Source organism: Pelodiscus sinensis, chromosome 1 (genome assembly GCF_049634645.1).
Source record: "Pelodiscus sinensis isolate JC-2024 chromosome 1, ASM4963464v1, whole genome shotgun sequence".
NCBI lineage: Eukaryota > Metazoa > Chordata > Testudines > Trionychidae > Pelodiscus > Pelodiscus sinensis.
The window spans coordinates 93099374-93119126 of NC_134711.1; the positions used below are offsets into that span (position 1 = coordinate 93099374).

Below are 19753 nucleotides of genomic sequence, written 5' to 3' on the forward strand. Positions count from 1 at the left end.
TAATCGATTCCAGAAGTAAATTTTCTTCACCAGCCTGTCTCCTACTACTGGTCTGACTGGGTGGCTTAATGGTCCCTTCTCACCGTGATAGATTTTGTGTCTCTCAGAAAGTCCCAACCTCCTCTATGTGATCATCAGAGCTTGGTTTCCACATTCCGCAAGTGACAAGGACCCCAGGCAGGCGCCCAGCGCAGAGCACAGAGAACAGGACTGAGTTGGCGGGCACAGGCTGGCGTGGACATGCAGACGTTCTGCAGTGCTCTGCTGGCTCTGTGCTGGGCTTTCAGCAGGGGAGAATCACGAGGTGAGTTTCAGATTCATTTCCTCTTCTTTTGTCTTTCCTGCCCTTTTCTTCATCTTCCCTCCCCTCCTTCCAGCCCATTTACCTTCTCCATTCCCCCGCCCCTTCCTCTGCTCCCACCCTCCCTCTGCCATTCCAAATGAGTATCTTGGTGACTGGGCTGACAGGCAAGAGGGCAATTGGTTATATGAGTAGAAGGTAAGAGGATGAAAACATGGATGAATGGATGGAAAAGCAGGAGAGCATGAATGGACAAGTGGACTTTTAGGCAAATGTATGAACAAGGTGGATGGTGAGTAGATGGATGAACTGAGAGGGAAGTGCAGGGATAGACAGACTTAGCAGGTGAGTGGAGGGATAGAATGACAGGTAGATTCAGGTGGGAATGTAAGTAAACTTGGAGGAGTAGACAAATAAGAGGATGACTTTGTGTGAGGTGTGTGGGAGAGACAGAGGAGTGGCGGGGGGGGGGGGGGGGGGAGCAATATGTGAGAAGCAGAGAGAAAGTCCCCAGTGGCTGGACATGGTGTGACATGGCAGCTGGTGCACAGTTGCTGGTGACATCTCATGACATAGTGTAACCATCATCATAAAGCCGTTCAGGAGAAGGAATGGAGGCAGCTGGTACGGACACTCCCATTTGCAGAGCAGGTCATCTGACCCATGATGCTATGAGGATACTCGTGCACCCCCCATGAACCTAGCGGTCAATGAGGGATCTGTATGCTCCACCCCTCCCACAATGCCAGCCAGAACTGCAAAGCCCCAGCCTTCAGAAAGCAGGGGTGAGGTCCCAAAATATCCCGCGAGTGACTGGCACATGTGGAGAGTTGAAGGAGAATGCCTGTAGAATGCGGGGGAGGGGTTGATTTGTTGTTTGGTGTTGACGGGTTTAGGGCTCGTCCTTCAAGCTTCTCTTCCCAGCCGGGTATGTCAGATACTCACACTTTGTACCTGGAAAGTGAGAGTCCCAGGTACTAACCTGAAGGCAGATGCTGGGGCTGTCAGAAAAACACTCACTAGCCCGACCCTCCTGCTAGACTCACACCAGTTGGCCTGACGGTGAATGCTCAGGGATGATTCTCTCATTACCACAGCTCCTGGTATGCAACCCTCTTGCCCAGCCTCTGGAGTGTGAGGATTGGGGAGGGGGAAGATTTTATTCCTGATTCGGGAGCTGATTGACATGCCAGGGACTCCCCAGAGAGTTCTCCAATTCACGTGGCATTGCCCCCACCCTTCTTACCATGGCCCCAGTGAGCACTGCCCAATGTTCCTTAATAGCCACCAGCTGCATTGTGCTTCCCTCCCCCTGTCAGAGAGCCTCCCGATGCAGAGCCTGCACTGCTACAACGACTACACCTCCCAGACCACCTGCACGTGGCAGGAGTGCAGAGCTGCACAGCGCTTCCTCAGTGTGACTCTTCACCATAAGAACAGTATAAACAAGTAAGTGCCTGCCCCCTGCTCTGCCGCAGGACACGAGAGGCCTGCGGCTGCTGAACCTAAGAGCTGGGAGCACGGGCGGTCGGCAATGTAGGCAAGAGAAGACCCAAAACTGCCTACAGGTCTGTGTGCCTAAAGGCTGGGGCCACCGCCAGGGAAGGCCAGGGCGTGACAGCCTGGCTCCACCCAGCCACCGGGGAAGGCAGAGGCCGCAGCATGGTAACCTCTGCTCTCCCCTCCACCACTGGGGAGGGCCAGGCAGAGGCTGCAGCAGGGCAGCCCCAGCTCTCCACAGGGTTGCCTGGTAGGGCTAGGCTGGGAGTGGGTGGGGCTTGTCTCCAGGGGCGGAGCCTTGGGCAGATGGAGTAGGGCTGAGGCTTGCCTTCCCTAGCTGGGCTTTCACCCAACACCCACGGGTGGGAGTGAGAGGAAGGACAGGGAGCCGAGCCGACAGATTGAGGAGCACTTGGGCAGGACCTGATACAGGGTGGAACTTGGTGACTCTTTTGGAGCTACACTGGGAGGATGGGGAGATACAGGAGGTTGCATTATTCAGTTTGTTTTAATTACCTTTCCTATCTCTCTCCCTTATTTTTCTGGGGATCCCAGGTGTGAGTGATGGCAGGGCCTGTTAAATCACAGCACCTAGAGTGGAGAAAGTCACATTACTGGGGTGACCTATTTATTTATGTTGAATATGGGACATCTGGTAAAAATGTTCCAATTCACGTGAGTTCAATGGCAATCAGTCTGAACTCTGCAGTAGCCTCCTACCCCAATATGCTATTAAAATTCTAGGGCCCAGCAGAAGAGGGGAGCTGGACCAGGGTGAGGGGAAGAGCTCAGGCATAGGCATATTATGACTTCTATTTGGGGTGCAGGAAACAGCAGGGCTCGAGCCAGCTCCATATGTCAGGTTAGGGAGGCCGTGCTACCTTTGTCCCCCAATTCACCTCAGCAGGCCACCCATCCTGTCTTGGTTGTGGTGGGAATGGTGGCTCAACCAAAAATTATAACTCAAGGTTGGAGGCAGGGGCTCAGCTCAAAAAGTTTGAAAACAGTTCAGGGTGCAGGGAGGGGGTATCTCAAGATGTACAAAGAGGTGCAGTTAAGGGCTGTGTGTGGGCTGGTGGGTAGCTAGAGGCTGTGTGCAGACGGGATAGCTCAGGGTATGTCTACACTACCCTCCTAGTTCGAACTAGGAGGGTAATGTAGGCATACCGCACTTGCAAACGAAACCCGGGATTTGAATTTCATTCCACGAGGAGTAACGGTAGTTCGAACTAGGAAGCCTAGTTCGAACTACCTAGTTCGTGCCCCGTGTAGCCGCGCTGCACGGGGTTCGAACCAGCGGGGTTTTAAAAATGGCAGCGCCCGGCTTATGCAAATGAAGCCCGGGAAATTCAAATCCCGGGCTTCATTTGCAAGTGCGGTATGCCTACATTACCCCGCTAGTTCGAACTAACGGGGTAGTGTAGACATACCCTCAGGGAGCAGGGAAGGTGTAGCTAGGGGCCGTGTGCAGACAGGGGGTAGTTCAGGGAGCAGAGAAGGTGTAGCTATGGGCTGTGTGCAGATAGGGGGTAGCTCAGGGAGCAGGGAAGGTGTAGCTATGGGCTGTGTGCAGATAGGGGGTAGCTCAGGGAGCTGGGATGGTGTAGCTAGGGGCTGTGTGCAGACGGGGTAGCTCAGGGTATGTCTACACTACCCCGCTAGTTCGAACTAGCGGGGTAATGTATGCATACCGCACTTGCTAATGAAGCCCGGGATTTGAATTTCCCGGGCTTCATTAGCATAAGCGGGGAGCCGCCATTTTTAAATCCCCGCTGCTTCGAACCCCGTGCAGCGCGGCTACACGGGGCTCAAACTAGGTAGTTCGGACTAGGTTCCTATTCCGAACTACCGTTACTCCTCGTGAAACGAGGTGTACCAGTAGTTCGGAATAGGCACCCTAGTCTGAACTACCTAGTTCGAGCCCCGTGTAGCCGCGCTGCACGGGGTTCGAAGCAGCGGGGATTTAAAAATGGCGGCTCCCCGCTTATGCTAATGAAGCCCGGGAAATTCAAATCCCGGGCTTCATTAGCAAGTGCAGTATGCATACATTACCCCGCTAGTTCGAACTAGCGGGGTAGTGTAGACATACTCTCAGGGAGCAGGGAAGGTGTAGCTAGGGGCTGTGTGCAGATAGGGGGTAGCTCAGGGAGCTGGGAAGGTGTAGCTAGGGGCCGTGTGCAGACGGGGTAGCTCAGGGAGCAGGGAAGGTGTAGCTAGGGGCTGTGTGCAGACGGGGTAGCTCAGGGAGCGGGGGGGGTAACTAGACACCGTGTGCCCAGGAGGGCTCTCCTGCAATCCCCTCCTCCCTGAGGGCTCTGCCATCCATGGACCTGGGTCCCACACCCCTGCAGCTCTCACCAGCTGTGTGAGAAAAGGGGGTTAGGAGCTGAGGGACAGTTCATCCCCCTGCACCAGCAGCAGCTGCAGGAGGAGAGGAGGGAACAGCAACGCTGCCTGTGCCATGGCACCCGCCAAAGCAGCTGCCCCGCGCTGCCAAGCTCTGGCTTCCCACCTGCAAGCTGGCCAACGGGCAGGGACAGAAGGTGTGGGTGTGGGCATGTGGGGCTGTCCATGGGCTACCCTGCAGCTGCACTGCTGAGTGCTGGGACTGAGAATGCAGGGCAACATCCCGGTGCCCTCCAGCTCTGCCCATGAGCTCAGCAGGCTTCTGCCACAGGGAGTGCGCTGGGGATCCAGGATCCTGCCAGGCTCCTCCCAGCTTCAGCGGAGGGAGGGGCGATGATTGTGGATCAGGGTTTCAACCCCACAGCTCCCAGCTTCCGCGGCAAGAAAGTGGGGGAACGCCAAGCATGGGGCTTCAGCCCAGTGGTGAGCACTGGGGATCAAGGTTTCAGCCCCACAGCTCCTGCTTTAGCCCCAGGGGGAACGCCAGGGCTCAGGCTTTGGGTTTCAGCATCAGCACCCAGTGATCCCTCCCAAATGCCTTTCAGATTCACCCCCTACCCACACACATACGGCTGCCTCTCCTCCTACCTGACGTTGCCTCTTCCCACCCAGCCTAAGGCCACTTCATGTTCTCACAGGCCAGCCACTGCCTACCCACCAGTATCTAAGTCTACTACTGTATCTACGTCAGTTGCTCCCTACTCTCTTCTCTGCACATAGGACAAGCACACCAGTCCCATGTGAACGTCAGGAAGCCAAGGGATTGCTGGTTTGCCAGGACTCCTGTATCTGTTGGATCTGCCACAGGAAAAGCACCCTTTTTACAATTCAGGAAAAACACAATTTCACTTTCAAACCTGATCGGTTGCTGCAGGCCAAGCTGAACATCAGCCTCTTCCAGAATGATAAAGGCAAGACCCCACCGCTAGCTTCAACTCTTGGTTTTTTGAGCCTCTGAAATGAATACTTTTTCCTCCACACAGGTCTTCCCCCCTCCAATCCTAACCAAGAATCCTGATCCCAAGTCAGAGTGGGTTGGTCGAAATCAAACCCATTTAAATTTTAATCATGATACAAATCAGCAAGCAGCAAACCTTGCTTTAAATCCTCCATTTGAATTTTTGTTTTGTATTTGTACTTTCCAGTTATTTTTCTCAAAAGATGTTGATTTTCATTATTTGGTAACTATTAACATGTGTTGCTTTGCAACTAAACATAGCCTTTCAAAAGGTAACAGATGTAGTAATCTGTCAGCACTGAATATCTTTTAGGGCTAATCCCAGGTTAACCCTAGGGAACCTCTGCTTTTGTTTCTTAGCTCCATCCCTTGCCAGATTCAGAACAGCAGAGATGAAAAACCTTCCTTTCCACTATATTTATTTCCCTCCTCCAGCATGGAACGTAGTCTTCTGCTCCAATTTCTCTATAAGCGGACAGGGCAATCAGCACATTTTGTCCTACAATGGTTCACTAAATGTTGACAGTCCACCTGCATAGGCAAGGGAAGCCACCCTTCTCATCTGAGCACACTAGTTCAGAGGAGATACCTTTATAATTATACCTTACAGCAGGGCAACTCAACTTTGGAAGCTCCAGGGGTCACAGTGATACTCACAGCACATGCTAAGGGCCGCAACTTAAGTGTGGTTGCATATCTATGCAAATATATGCAAATAGTTTCTTTCACATTGACGGGCATAAATACGAAGATTAAGGCAAGACTATACAACACGCAGGCCCCATTTCAGTCAGTTCTGCCAATATTAATAAAATGCAATACTTACCCAATTTCTACCCATGTGACAGCACTTTTAATGAGCAATGACAGTCCAGGAATTTAACTGCTAAAATGCATATCAAAAGAAGACCATTATATTGGCAACTTTTTTGTTTTGGCTCCCACCTGCAGGCCACGTGTTAAGCCCCGCATAAACCCAAACTGCACCACTGGCTGCAAATAAATGGGCCGTGGGCTGTGGACCACGTGCAGACTGGGAGAAGAAAACAAGCTGTCCTGCTTTTTCGACTCCAGTTGGTTTCTTAATGTGGAGTGAAATGAACTAGTTGAATAAAGAGGAAGGAAGAAAATATTTTCTAGGTACCAACACAAGAAGCTACTATTGTTAAAAGCTGCTTTTAGCACTGTAACAAATTCTAAATCCCGATTCCTAATTACTGAATTCCTCCAGTTCAGTGGTCTGCCAGTCTTTAAAACTTAGCAATAAATATGTGTTGGGAAGATTTGTTTCCTTCCTTATGGAGATAAGACTTAGAAAGGTCCTCTGCCCTCTCCCCATCCACTAATAACCACAACCCGTGTTGTCCCTTCCCATTTCCAGACAAGCTTCTCCTTCATCAGATGCACCTGATCAATGTCACCAAAGCAGGGAACTTCTTGCAGGCCTGGAAAACTGCTGGCGGGAGAAAGGAAAGTGACTGGTTGGACAATGCATCGGAGCTCAATGTAACCTACAAGGGGGGGTGTCCTGCAGGTCTCAGGAAGGTAATTCATGTCTTCGTAGGACTCTTTTTGCCATGAGCTCTCCACACTAAGCTGTCCACAGTACTACCACTCTTCTGGCCAGCCACTGAGACATCATTCCTTGAGCTCCACACAGCAACCAACTGCTGTTCCATTCTCCACGTCCTTTTATATAACCCTCCTGGTCCCAGATTGGCTGCTTCTCCTGCAGCCATTCTAGCCTGCCTGGCTACTGCTGAACCCAGCCAAGCCTCTGAAACCTATCTAGACACGCTGCAGCTGGCTGTTTCTTCACCTCACGCTATCTATGCATGCCAGTCTTGCCTGGTCATGGCCAGAGATCTAACAAGTCAAAAGCAGCCTGTGCGCTAAGAGAGCAATAGGTCCAGCACAAGCAGTATCTGACTCTATCTTACCACCAGATCACAGCTCTGGCTGTGCTTGGCTAAGCAGAATTATAAAAGCAAAGGGTCCTCCTTCTACTCCCTAACAAGTCTCTCTCTCTCCACCTCCCGGAACCCCTCACTATCTCTTCCCCACTGACAGAATTCTTCCTCCGTGTCAGTTACAAGTTCCTCCGACAGCTCAGGGAAATGTGATGCCCTTGTGCCAAGCAGCACCTCCGTTGCTCATGCGGGATCCAAGCCGAGCCAAAGCAGTGGTTGGCTTGGGCAGTCCAGCGAACGGAGCCCTGCTGTGTCCCAGAATTCCCAGGAAGGTAATTCTGGAGGCTGAGGGCCCAGGGGAAGGAGGGACGTGTTAGTTACTGGCTGCAGAGGGATATTGGACTTCACTGCCAGGGGATTTGGAGGCTGAGCTAATGACATTGGGAAATTTCTGGAATGTGACGAAAATTGTGCAGTTTCACTTGTATCCTCATGTAAAGTGCATATAGTGTCGATGACAGGTAGCAAAGCAGTAGCTGTGGAGGCCACAGTGCTCTGATTATAGCAAGACAACAGATACAATTCCTGTGTTAGGAAGACAAAAGACAGAACTATGTAGCACTTTAAAGACTAACAAGATGGTTTATTAGGTGATGAGCTTTCGTGGGCCAGACCCACTTCCTCAGATCAATATGTGGAAGAAAATTGGCACAACCATATATACCAAAGTGATACAACCAAAAAAAGTGAACACATAAAATTGACAAATCAAATTATAGAACAGGGGTGCGGGGGTGAGTGGGGAAGGTTAGTGTCTGTGAGGTAATGACATTAGGGGTGATAACTGGAGGTTGATGGATTTCTGTATTCTTATCTGCTTTGTTTTAACTACCTAATCTTCAGGTGCTCACTGATTCCCAGTTCTGCCTTCCTGTCTTTCCCTTTGATATTTCCATACCTCTGCTCCTTGTTTCCCGCCCCTCCCACCTCTTTCTCCCCACCCCCTCCCTCCTATTTATTTGGGTCTGCACATCCTAAACTCAAAACTCCGGTCATCTGAAGAAGTGGGCTGTGCCCATGAAGGCTCATGACACCATCTACATGTTTTGTTAGTCTATAAAGTGCTACCAGACTATTTGTTGTTTTTTAAGTTTATAGAAACCTGAGTGCTATACTGGCAGTGCTATACTGGCACAAACTTCTTCCACACACTTCACCTACCATTGCACCTCAGAGCAGGCAACTGAATGGAGCCCTCAGGTGTGTCAGCTGGGCTCAGCCTCTCAGCAATAAGGCCAATGGCTATGGTGGTTTTGGGGATGTGGGCTCAAGAGAGGTCAGTCTGCCAGTTTCTTGCGATGGGAGGATTGCATCCCCCGAATGAGTGGACCAGTCTAATGCTCTTGACTACCCTATAGAACCCTGAAATTAAAAGGATTCCCTTCCTCCCTCAATCCACAGTCAGTCCCTACTTCATCCACTGTCCTCCCACCCTGCCCCTCCCAGACGTACACTAACCACTGGCTCCTCACTAGGGGATGAGGCTCAGCCCAAGAACCTTCGCTGCCTCTTCAATGGGGTGGACCAGCTAACGTGCAGCTGGGAAGTGAGGAGAGAGGTCGCCAGCTCTGTCTTGTTCACGCTCTTCTACAGAGCCACGCCGGCATCACAGTAAGTGACCTTCCCTTGGCAGCGTGTGTCTGTCCCCCTGTGTCTGACCATCCCTCCTGTTCGCTCAGGCCTCGCTGCTCTCTCCCCCAGGGAGACGGAATGCTCTCCAGTGCACGAGGAGGAATTGCCTCACAGCCCCTACCTCTTCCAGAGCTGTGAGATCAACGTCACCAACGCCAGCATCCTGAGCCAGTACCTCATAACTGTCCGGCCCAAGGAGGAGGAGAAACTGATTGCAGCCTACAAAAACAGTGAGACCCCATCTGCATACTCTGCCCTGGCTCACCTGGGGCTCTCTCATCTGGCCTAGGAAACGCTTGGGTTGGCAGAGAGGTGCAATGGTTAACAGAACAGCTAGAGTGTGATGTGTGGGGTGGGGTGGACAGGTGGCTGGTAAAGGAAGCTCCTAGCACTGGAGCTCCCCACCGGCACAGCACTGCTGTGAGGAGGTACAGAATGGGGGTGTGAGGGCAGATATGTCAGCCGGAGCCACAGGCTCTTAGCAATCCTTGGTGCTAATCTGCTGAGGCAGCAAGTTGTGCACCAGCGTATCTGTAGTCCTGCCAACGGCCCTCAGTGGGAAAGGGCAAGGGCAGGGAGACAGGCTGGGGGATGGATGCATGTTCCAAAGTGTTGTTTGTGTTCTAGTCAAGCCGCTTGTGCCTGTCAACGTGACAGTGACAAAGACGAAAGACGAGGACTATGAGCTGAGGTGGACCAAACAGGCTCTAAGCTTTGACTATATAACCCAGAGATATGAATTCCAGTACTGGAAGACTACAGACCCCGAGGAGGTAGGTGATGTTACTGCTGGGAGTCCAGGACTCCTGGAAGGTGGGTGGATGGGATAGAAAGTTCCTCACTCCTCTTCCATCTTTTCTCCTCCTCTCTTCCCAGAATGCACAGTGTGTAAGCATCAGCAATGACAAGCCTCCCATCACCTTCATCCTGCCAGTGCTGGAGCCCTCAACACGCTATAAAGGAAAAATGCGAGCGAGGGTGCATGCAATCTCATCCTACGAGGGGCCCTGGAGCGAGTGGAGTGAGGAGTGCACCTGGGAAACTGAGAGTGGTACATCCCAGTTGTGCTGCTGTGTTGGTGTTTGGAGGCGGGGGGGGGGGGGGTCAGGTCCTTTGGCTCAGGTTTCAGAAGAACTGGGGTTTCATACACTTCATTAAGTTAAAAGCCTGACCAGGGTTCCCTTGCTATCTGGCTACACATTTCAGTTCCCAGGTAAGAAAATAATTGATTTATCTGAATGGAATCACAGGGCTGCCATTCTCCACAGCAACAAGAAAGCAGTATGAGAATCAGGGGTTGGTAGTGAATGAACTATGGGAAGGGGAAACAGCCAATCTACAAGGAAGCTCTGAAATATGAAGTGCCAGCATTTTCAGAACGTCTTACAGGAGTTTTAGTTCCATGCTTCCCCGAAAAATGAGGGAGGAGGGTAAACTGTAATAGAGTTGCACTCATACCCACCTCCCATGTCAACTGCGTGTGCCTGACATTCTGTTTATGGTGGCACTTGGGTGACCCAGCCCTCCATCCGAGTCACACACAGTGTATCTGCAAAATGTAGAAGTCCAACAGGTCCTCTCTCGATCCAAGCTTAACTACAGCGATGGTTTGTCTGCGCAGTCCAGTGAACGGAGCACTGCTGTGCCCTAGAGGTCCCAGAAAGATAATTCTTGTCTCTCAGTTTGTTCCCCCCCTGGAATAGACCAGTGCCCAAAGGGCTTCCTTCCTGGAGGCAACATCTTCATCCTTTTAGGGCCCTTCTGGTTCCAGACCTTTGGCTGGGTCACTTGAGTCAAATTCTCTCTTTCTCTGGGATATCTCAAGATTCGGGCCACTTCCACCTGTGGGGATAGGAAGGGATCCAGTCCCACCCTCTACTCTTGGTTCCTGCCCTGGGACCTTGTAGGTGGCAACTGTCTGCTATGTCCATTCTGCTGCTGGGCTAATTCCCTGGGTCATTTCCACACACTCTGTATCATCTTTGCTCTTACCTCAGGGCTCTGTCTTTTTTGCCATGAGCTCTCCACACTAAGCTGTCCACAGAACTACCACTCTTCTAGCCAGCCACCCAGGCTTCACTCCACACAGCAGCTAATTATTGTTGTAGTATTAAGCTCTTTTTATATAGCCCTACTTGCCCTGTATTGGCTGCTTCTCCTGCAGCCACTCTAGTCTGCTTGGAGGACCTCTCTACTGCCCCTTTTCTGGGGAGAGGTGTGACATGATCATATGCCTACCCAGTATGGGGCCTCAGGGCCTAGACGACCCCATCACACCTATACATTGTATTTCTGCACTGCAGCCTTTGAGGAGTTCAGCTTACTTTAAAAGGAACCAGGAAGATTGGGTCCCACTGGATTTGGTCAGTCTGAACATGGGACTGGAGGCTCGTTAGAGAAATTCAGGGATCTAAGTGGAGGGCTAAAGAAGGGAAGAAATGATCCATGTGGGAAGATATTAAGGGAAGAAAGAGATCAATCAGTGGAGCTAGCTGAATTGCTCAATCTGAACTTTTTCATGTCTGATGGTAAGCAAACCTGTTGGAACCTCCAGAGGTTTCTCTGGTCATTCAGAAAAGCATTCTGTCTTGGGTGTGATGTTCAACATTTGGAATTCAGTCTGGATAACTGAGTGTTATGGCGCTGTTCCTGGTGTCTGATTGGGTTCCCGACCAGGACAAACTGGAGATATGGCCTTAATTGTGAATTTTCAGGCTCTCAAATGTTTGTGTTTCTTGTAAATTTACACTTAACTGCAAGTCTCCTAGCATGTCTAATGACTGGTATGTTTTTTTCTTTTTTGTTGATATCTGCAATGTTTTTGTAAAGATATTTCACCCTGAAGTTCTCTCAGTCTGAACTTAACTTTAACAAAGTATTTGATGTGGTGATTTCTTCGGGGTTTTTTTTGTTTGTTTGTTTGTTTTTAATATTCCTAGCTTGGGACTAAAAAAAGTAGGGGCTTGTGGATCATATCTCCTTTGGGGCTGACCTAATGAAATCTATAGAGGGAAACGCCAGTGCTACATGACCTCCTGGGAGACCCTAAATTTGAAATTGTGAATGTTTCTTGAGAACATATGAGGTCTATGGGCATATGAGCACTCAACTAAATGCAAGCCAAGCACCAGATATTTGTACACACATAAATTGTTTGTCCAGAAGTTCATGGGAAACCCAACAAAAAGAGCCCAGACCAGATCAAACCATGAGTTGAATTTAGCAAATGTGTTCACAGATTCATTGTCTTGATGAGGTCACATTGGCTGCGTCTAGACTGGCAAGTTTTTCCGCAAGAGCAGCTGCTTTTGTGGAAAAATTTGCCAGCTGTCTACACTGACCGCTTGAATTTCTGCAAGAACACTGACTTCCTTCTGTCTGAAATCAGTGCTTCTTGCGGAAATACTATGCTGCTCCCATTCGGGCAAAAGTCCTTTTGTGCAAAGCTTTTGTGCAAAAGGGCCAGTGTAGACAGCTCAGATTTGTTTTGCACAAAAAAGCCGCGATCGCGAAAATGGCGATCGGAGCTTTTTTGCGCAAAAGCACGTCTAGATTGGCACGGATGCTTTTCCGCAAAAAGTGCTTTTGTGGAAAAGCGTCCGTGCTAATCTAGACGCTCTTTTCTGCAAATGCTCTTAACGGAAAACTTTTCCATTAAAAGCATTTGCGGAAAATCATGCCAGTCTAGACGTAGCCATCTAGTCTATCCCACAAGAGAAACTATTCCATGATCTTAACAGACCTCAGTCAGGAGGACGTGTGATGTGATAGGTAGCCTACATTTTCCTGAGCTCAATATTATCCCTCAAGAGTATCCAGAACAAAAGGGTCCATATTGAATTAAGCAATTTCCGGTTGTTCTCATACTCTCTCTCTCTCTCTCTCTCTTATTTATCTGCTCAGCCTTGTCACCACTGTTACTCCCACTGTTGGTTCCAGTCTTCACCATCATGCTGATCACATTTACCTGGTGGGGCTGTAGTGGCCTACGGCGGTAAGTCTGCGCTGGGAGTGGGAGATACATTGGTAGAGCGAGTGCAGGGAGGGACAGAGAACAGGTGCTGCATGGGCATATGTCTATCCTTGATCTAGGACTTTGTTCAGCCGTGAATATGTCTGGGGCGCAGAGCAGAGCTCTCTCCATGTCGAGCTGCATTTTAAGTATAGGGCTTTCGGGACCTCTGTGTTGACAAGAGGCTCAGGGTAAGGCTGTGTCTGGTGACCCTGCAAACTCTGTCTTGTTTTTGCAGTAAGAAGAAAAAGTGGGAAGAAAAGATTCCAAATCCTAGCAAGAGTCAGGTGATCCAGAGCTACCTCCAGGTAAGGAGGAACTGACCCCACCCTGCCCAGGCTGGCTCAAGGGCAGTGGAAGCTCTGTATGGACCAAAGAAAGGGGGCGTACTGCCCTGGGGTTTATTGAGGAATGTGTGGCTGCTCACCCATGTGAGCTCTGTACAATCTGATCAAACCACTGCTCCCCCAACAGGGATGGAAGACCAGTGTGGGGCAAAGCAGAAACAGTGGATAGAATCATTGGGCTCTCACATCTCTCATCCTCTCCGAGTGGCCAAAATCTGATGCTCCCTACAATGTGTCTGGTCAGGCAGGCAGCATCCTGCATAGGAAAATTACTTCCTAGGCCTTCATGCATAATGTAACTTGCAATACAACCCATGCTGTTGTGAGCCATGTCACCAGCTACCTCTTTATAAAGTCACAGCCAGTGTTCCCTGTAAGATGAGCACTTGGCCAGCCACCCAGGAGAGATTCACATGCGGCCCAGCTGATTAGCAGAGTGCCTACAGCATGTGTTTCTACTGGTGGTGCATGTCTACACATGCCTCAGTGCACATAAAAATATTTATTCCACACAAGGATGGAAAAAATTAGAGGGAACATTGGTCACAGCCATCTGCCTTTCTGTAGCAGGGAGGTTTCCTGTAGAGTGTGAGCAAATCTATTTCTTCTCCCTCTCCCCTCAACATGACTAGCTGTTCCATTTATTTATATGGGTAAGGGGAAAAGGAGTCACCACTCAGTCTGCCCTGTCCCTTTAGTAACAGTCTTCCAGGGCAAGCTCCCACCACATGCATTTCTATTCCAGGGTCAGTCAGAGGGTTTCATTTGCAGGAGCACAGGCCAGTCACAGTGTTTGATTTACTCCCCTGTTGTAGCCCCAAAGGGCTGGGCCCGGTGATGGCAGGAGGCTGAGTCGTGATCCTTCCCAGCCTCGGTCCAGTTGCACTATGGTGAGCACGTTTAACCAACTTGCAGGATGGAGGTACCTACCTAAGTCCCTCCCCAGGAGACGCAATCCCTCCCCAAAGTATCTTGCAGTAGCAGTGCTCCTATTCCCAAAGACGTCAGCCACATCTATGCCAGGTGCCTCCATGGCCCCCATCAGCACAGTACTGGGTGTCTCACAACCCTGCGTGCGTTTCTCTTTGCAGTGCTCTTGTGAGGCAGGGCAGCACTATCGCCCCATTTCACAGATTCAGAACTGTGGCAAGGAGGGGAAAGGACTTGCCCAAGGACACGCACACAGAGGAACAGGAACCTAAAGTTAGGGCTTCCACACCGGGCACTAGACACTATTCCCCCCTCTCCCCAGTTTGTTAAATCTGTCACTGTTTCTGTCCTGGAGCTGCTTGACCCACCTCCACTGGCCTTCTCGGAAGCTCTTCTGTCTCAGCCAAACCCTCTCTGCTGGGAAGAGACCAGAATTGTTGTGCTCCAAGGGAAGCGCCTCCCCTTGCCTGATACAAGGCACATTTCCATTCCCTTTGTAATGCTCCACAGCAGCCTTTTAGAGCTTTGCTCCCCACCTGGCAGATCCCTCCATTACACCATTCCTGGAGGCTTGGCTGTATCAAGTAGCCACCCCAGCACACCCACTTCTGGCTGGCTGGGGCAGCTCAGCAACTTTTGCCTTAGTTTTCTGCTACTCATCTTTGGCCTATTCCAGCCATAAGAGTACCCTGGACCTCCAGTCAGACCCTGGACCGGGTCCTGCCTCTTCTGGGCAACAGCAGCCTTTACCAAACTCCAACAGGAGTGTAAACAAAACAAAACAAAACCCTCAGCCTGGTGGGGCTCAGCTGGCCACCTCGTCCTCACAGCTTGCCTCATATGCCCTTCTTATCCCCACAGCTTATCTCTGGGCCCTGTGCTTTCTACAGCCCCACTGTCCAGGGCCTGCATGCTCCTCCCCTTCCTCAGGGCCTCAGAGAGGCTAGTGCTTGTCAGGCTCCTTTTCCCCCAGTCAGGCTTCCCCATTCAGCCCTGGAGTAGCCTGTCTTCCGCCTCCCCCATCTCAGCCTCTTCTCAGGCAACTTCCCCTCCTCTCCCTTGTGTCTCCTTCCCTCAACTAAATTCACCCAGCTCTTTGTGGCCACTCCTGCTCCCCAGCTGGGCTTTATTTCTATTGAGGCCTGACCTATCTGCCAGGTTCAAGCAGGCAGATTAATTAGCCTCTCAAGCCTTTACTCTTTACAGCACCTGGAGAATCACTAGCCCATTGCATTGTCCATCAGAGACCCTGCCTGTGAGTCTTTGTATCCTATGTATCTTTACCACAGTGTTTTACCTCACACGTGTGCAATCTGAACTGCACCTACTACTGTGTTGCTCATTCCCTTGGTAGGTTCATATCCATCTGCAGATGCCCTCATGTCTGTCTGGTGCCCACTGAAACCATCTTGTGCCCCGTTCTCTCTCCAAATCCATAACCCACACACCTGCCAGGGCAGGCACCAGGCCAGCTCTGTGGTGAGCTTCTTTGTGCCCTGAGGAGCAGCTATTCCCAATGCTCCTTGTTCCCAGTTCCGTCACTGGTTTCCATTCCACAGTCGGACTCTCTTCCTTACCCCGTGGTTTTAAGCATCTGTCATGTTTGATGGGGTGTCCAATCAAAGGTGCTTGGAAATCCCAGGAAATGGGGTGTCCCTGGTCAGCCTGGGGGAGAGGGAAGTGCAGAGCTCTCATGCCATCCACACAGGCTGATGTCTTGGGCCCTGTCCCATTCTGTGTCGTTCCCATTATCTCCTGGGGCAGGGCTGCCATTTCACACAGTGGCTGATTTGCTCCCCGGATGCACCTGCCCACACTGTTCCCGTGAGCTTCTCGGGCAGAACTTGCTCCCACATGTCCAGCACTGCCTGACACAGGGTGGAGTTACATGAGACAGACCTACAGTGGGGAAATGAAAGGCAGGTAGAGAATGAAATAAAACCCACCACCAGTCTCCAGGAGCAATGGTGCCCCCAGGAGGGGTTAAAGAGTTACTACAAACTGTGGTATCCCTACTGCGGGACTCCTGGCTCCCCATTGCCCTCAGAGAATCACCTTCTCTCTGCCGAGAGTGCTGTTATCGGCCCTTGTCCCTCCTCAGAAAGGACTGCTCGGGATGGGGGGTGTTGGCAAGAAGAGCCCTTCCGAGAAGACAGACCAGGCTAGCAGCATCCAAGTGCTGGAAGGGTGAGTGGTTGGTGCACAGCTTGGTGGTGTGACTCTCCGAGACATTATGTGGTGATGGGGGAATCTCAGTTCCTGTGGTGGCTGATCCCTGAGGGGATGAGGGCAAATGTAACTGGCATAATTGATAAACCTTGGCACGTCCCCCCCCCCCACCACATGCCCATCTGGAAATATCCATGGATGGACTTGCAGCCCCTCGTCTCCTTGGCTGGAAATACCAGTTCCAAACCCTGCCCCTTCCTCCCTGACCTCTGGAAATGGGTTTATCTCAATGTCCTTGATTTCCCAATCTGGAAATGCAGGTGAATAAGCACCCTCAGCACACATGCATTTAGCCCCCCATCTCCCTGTCATCTGGCAGTGAGGCCCATGCCACCCCTGTGGCCATTTCTGGCTCTGGCAGCTTACAAGAGCCGGGGGGCAGCTGCAGTAGGGCAAAGGATAATTCCCCCATTGCAGGAGAAATGTGGAGCCAATGTAAACGTACCTTACAGTGTGTCAAGGTGGATGCCTGCCCAAACACCACTGGTGATTTTTGCAAAGTTCAGGCCGTTGTTTGTATTTGTTTGAGCTACCCTCCCCCGTTGCCTGCCTCCTCCCTTCACCAGCTTCTACCCTCAGTGGCTGTAAGCTCCTTGGGGGCAGGGACCACGTCTTTTTATATTCTCAGCCAAGTGCCATGAAAAGTCTGGTGCTATATAAGTGTGGGGGGAAGGGCAGGAGGGAGGTCAGCAAGGTCTCTGAAGGGAGATGTGCTACTTGGGCTCCCTATGCTCCAGAAACCTAGAAACTGCGAGACTGAGTCCCACCAAGAGTACATCTAGTCCAGTATCCTGCCAAGTGCCTGTTGCTTCAGAGGGAGGTGCAAGAACTCTGCCATAGGCACTTATGGGATAATCTGCCCTCAGGGAAAGTTTCCTGCTAATCCCAGGAGACCTTTCTCCAAGGGGGCCCTCAGCTCTACTCACTGTCTGTGTGGTGCTCTCTGCTGGGTGACTCCTCTGTCTCCTCTTGTTCTCCACCCCACGCCCTTGCAGATTGATGAAGGTCAGCTCAGCAGAGCTCCCTGGAGCCATGGATGAGAGGATGAAGTGCTTCCTCAGTGCGCTGGACTCAGAGAACCCGTATCAAACACTGGAAACGGCAGCTCCTGCTCCACCTCCCTCAGCCCCGGCTGGCTGCCGTTCGAGTCAGGCCACCAGTCAGCTAGTGATGCCCGCCATGCTCCCCTGCAGGAGCAGTGCTGAGATCCCTGCGTCTCAGGCCCCCATGTCCTGCTTTGACTTCAATGGTCCCTACTTGCACCTCCCCCACGAGTGTTCCCTGCCTGACATTCCTCAGCACTCGGACGCTGCTCCATTCCTCAGCAGGGGGAGGCTGGTGTCGCTGGAGTATGTGTCCCTGCCCGAGGGGTCCAATTCCCAGACCCCGCTAGCAGGGGAGGCGAGAGGAGCAGCTCAGCTCCGCCCCGTCTCGCGGCCTGCTCAGGAAGAGATAAAGCAGCCACCTGCTGGAGGGCAAGAAGGGCCACAAGGCCAGTGCAGGGGGACTGGGGAAGCGGTGCAAGGGGACGCCGAAGGTCAAAGGTTACTGACTGCTGCCACCCCAAACAACTCCTGTCAGAAATGGCCAATGGGATACGTCACCACAGAAGGTCTGTCACTGATGCCAGCAAGTGACTCTGCTCATCTCTCCCTTGCACAGGCCCCGCTGGGGGGGTGCTCAGAGATGTTGGAGTGTTGATGTCCAGCCCATGCCTGCCCCATGCTACAGAGCACACCCCTAGCCCTGCGCTAGCTCCTGAGAAACCTGGTGACTTTGTCCCAGTTCCCTCTCCAGCATCAGCTTCTCCCTTAGGAGCACATCAGGAAGCATTTGGGAGTTGTATGATGTTCCCCGAGGCACCCCAAGATACTCTGTGGCACCCCAGAATCCATCGTTGTTTCCTCCCCCATTCTGTCATACTTCTACTGCAGAGCCTGGGCAAGAGAGTAACATGCCCATGTTCCACCCCGATGGCACTGGGCCAGTTTTTCTACACTAGATGGAGGAATGCTGCTTCTCTCCTAGCCTCAAACCCTGTGCAGCCCATTCCACTCATCCAAACTCTGAAGTGTGATGCTTACTTCAGATGGCCACTATGGGAAGAACAAGAATCAGCTGTCAGGGCCAGGGAACTCTGCTAGCTCCATGAGAGTACTGGTGAAAACAATAGAGCAGGTGACTGGATGAGAATTCCATCATTCAAAGCATGTCACCTCTATTGCTTCCCCCAGTTCCCCACCTCCCATACACAGGAAACAAAAATTGCAGTTCTGCTTTCCAGCCTGTTGCCCTGCCAAAGGGGGTGGAAGACATTGATCATCACCACGTCCTCTTCAGCTGTATTAGTATATTTGGATACCGAAAGCAGGAAATACACCAGCCTTGGAGTGATCTGTATGTGACACACAGAGTAAGCCCCCTGCCATTACCGTGTTAATCTTGCTATGGTTCTAGGGCAGAACATAATGTTGAGTTGAATAAAAATTTCCTATCATGGATGATCAAAGTTCATGTCACGGACAAGATGATGACACGAGCCCCTGGAATGAAATGTCTCCCATTCTTAAAACAGATCTAGCTTATTTAGAGATATAAATGTCATCCGGGACTCGGGAGATCCGGTATTGGAAGGGTGTAGGTACGAAAGAGGGACTGAAATTGCGGAGAATGGGACTTTGACATTACACTCCATAGTCTTTATGAAATACTAGCCAATTAGCCTGTCATAAGATGAGATTTTCAGGTCTTGTCTCCTGAGCTCTCTCGCTCTGTCTCTCTCTCTCTATCTCTCCTCCTACTGCCTTCCCCTCTCTCTCTCAGCTCTCCTCCATCTCCTGCCTCTCTCTCCGTCTCTTTCTTTCTCTTCTCCTCCTCCTCCTGCCTCTCTCTCCCTTCCGTCTCTCCCCTTCCCCTTCCTCTTTCCCTTCCCCTTCCCTCCTGCCGTGGCGCTTGGCTGAGTGCTGCCTGCTCAGCTGGGCTGCCGTGAAGGAGGGGGGCGGGGCAGTGACCTACACAGCCAGGGGTGGGGCCATGTAGGTCACCGCTCTCCCTTCGTCTCCCACCCCGGGGGAGCCCAAACAGCCCCTTGCACTGCTGGCTCCCCTGGCGGCCCAGCTGAGGGGCGCAGCACTCAGCTGAGTGGCACAGCCGGAGGGGAAGGGGACGGTGACGTACACGGCCCCACCCCCTGGCCATGTACGTCACCACCCCACCCCTTCCCCTCCCTCTGTGGCAGCTCAGGGCGGTGATGTACCGCCGTTTGGGGTCTGCTGGGGCCCAGCTGAGTGGCGCAGCACTGGGCCAAACCACCAGGGAGAGAGGGAAAGGGGGGCGGGGCATGGACGTACACGGCCAGGGGGCGTGGCCGTGTACGTCAGCATTACAGACACACAGACAATGGGCTACTATATGTATGTTTATGATATGAATATGGCATTACTAAGATATGTTTTATGCAAGATAACG

The 19753-nt window shown here is 51.6% G+C and overlaps 1 protein-coding gene across 1 annotated transcript; it reads left to right on the top strand.

The window, feature by feature from the left end:
- The first annotated feature begins 773 nt into the window (after window positions 1–773).
- LOC106732727 (cytokine receptor common subunit beta-like) lies at window positions 774–19216 on the top strand. The gene is made up of 13 exons (XM_075937708.1): window positions 774–1750; window positions 4928–5118; window positions 6547–6710; window positions 7236–7407; window positions 8611–8746; window positions 8837–8997; window positions 9395–9540; window positions 9644–9818; window positions 12671–12761; window positions 13018–13087; window positions 13942–14016; window positions 16158–16243; window positions 17281–19216. The coding sequence occupies exons 1-13, from the start codon at window positions 1488–1490 to the stop codon at window positions 17984–17986; spliced, it is 2436 nt and encodes an 811-aa protein (XP_075793823.1). The 5' UTR covers window positions 774–1487; the 3' UTR covers window positions 17987–19216.
- The last annotated feature ends 537 nt before the right edge of the window (window positions 19217–19753 follow it).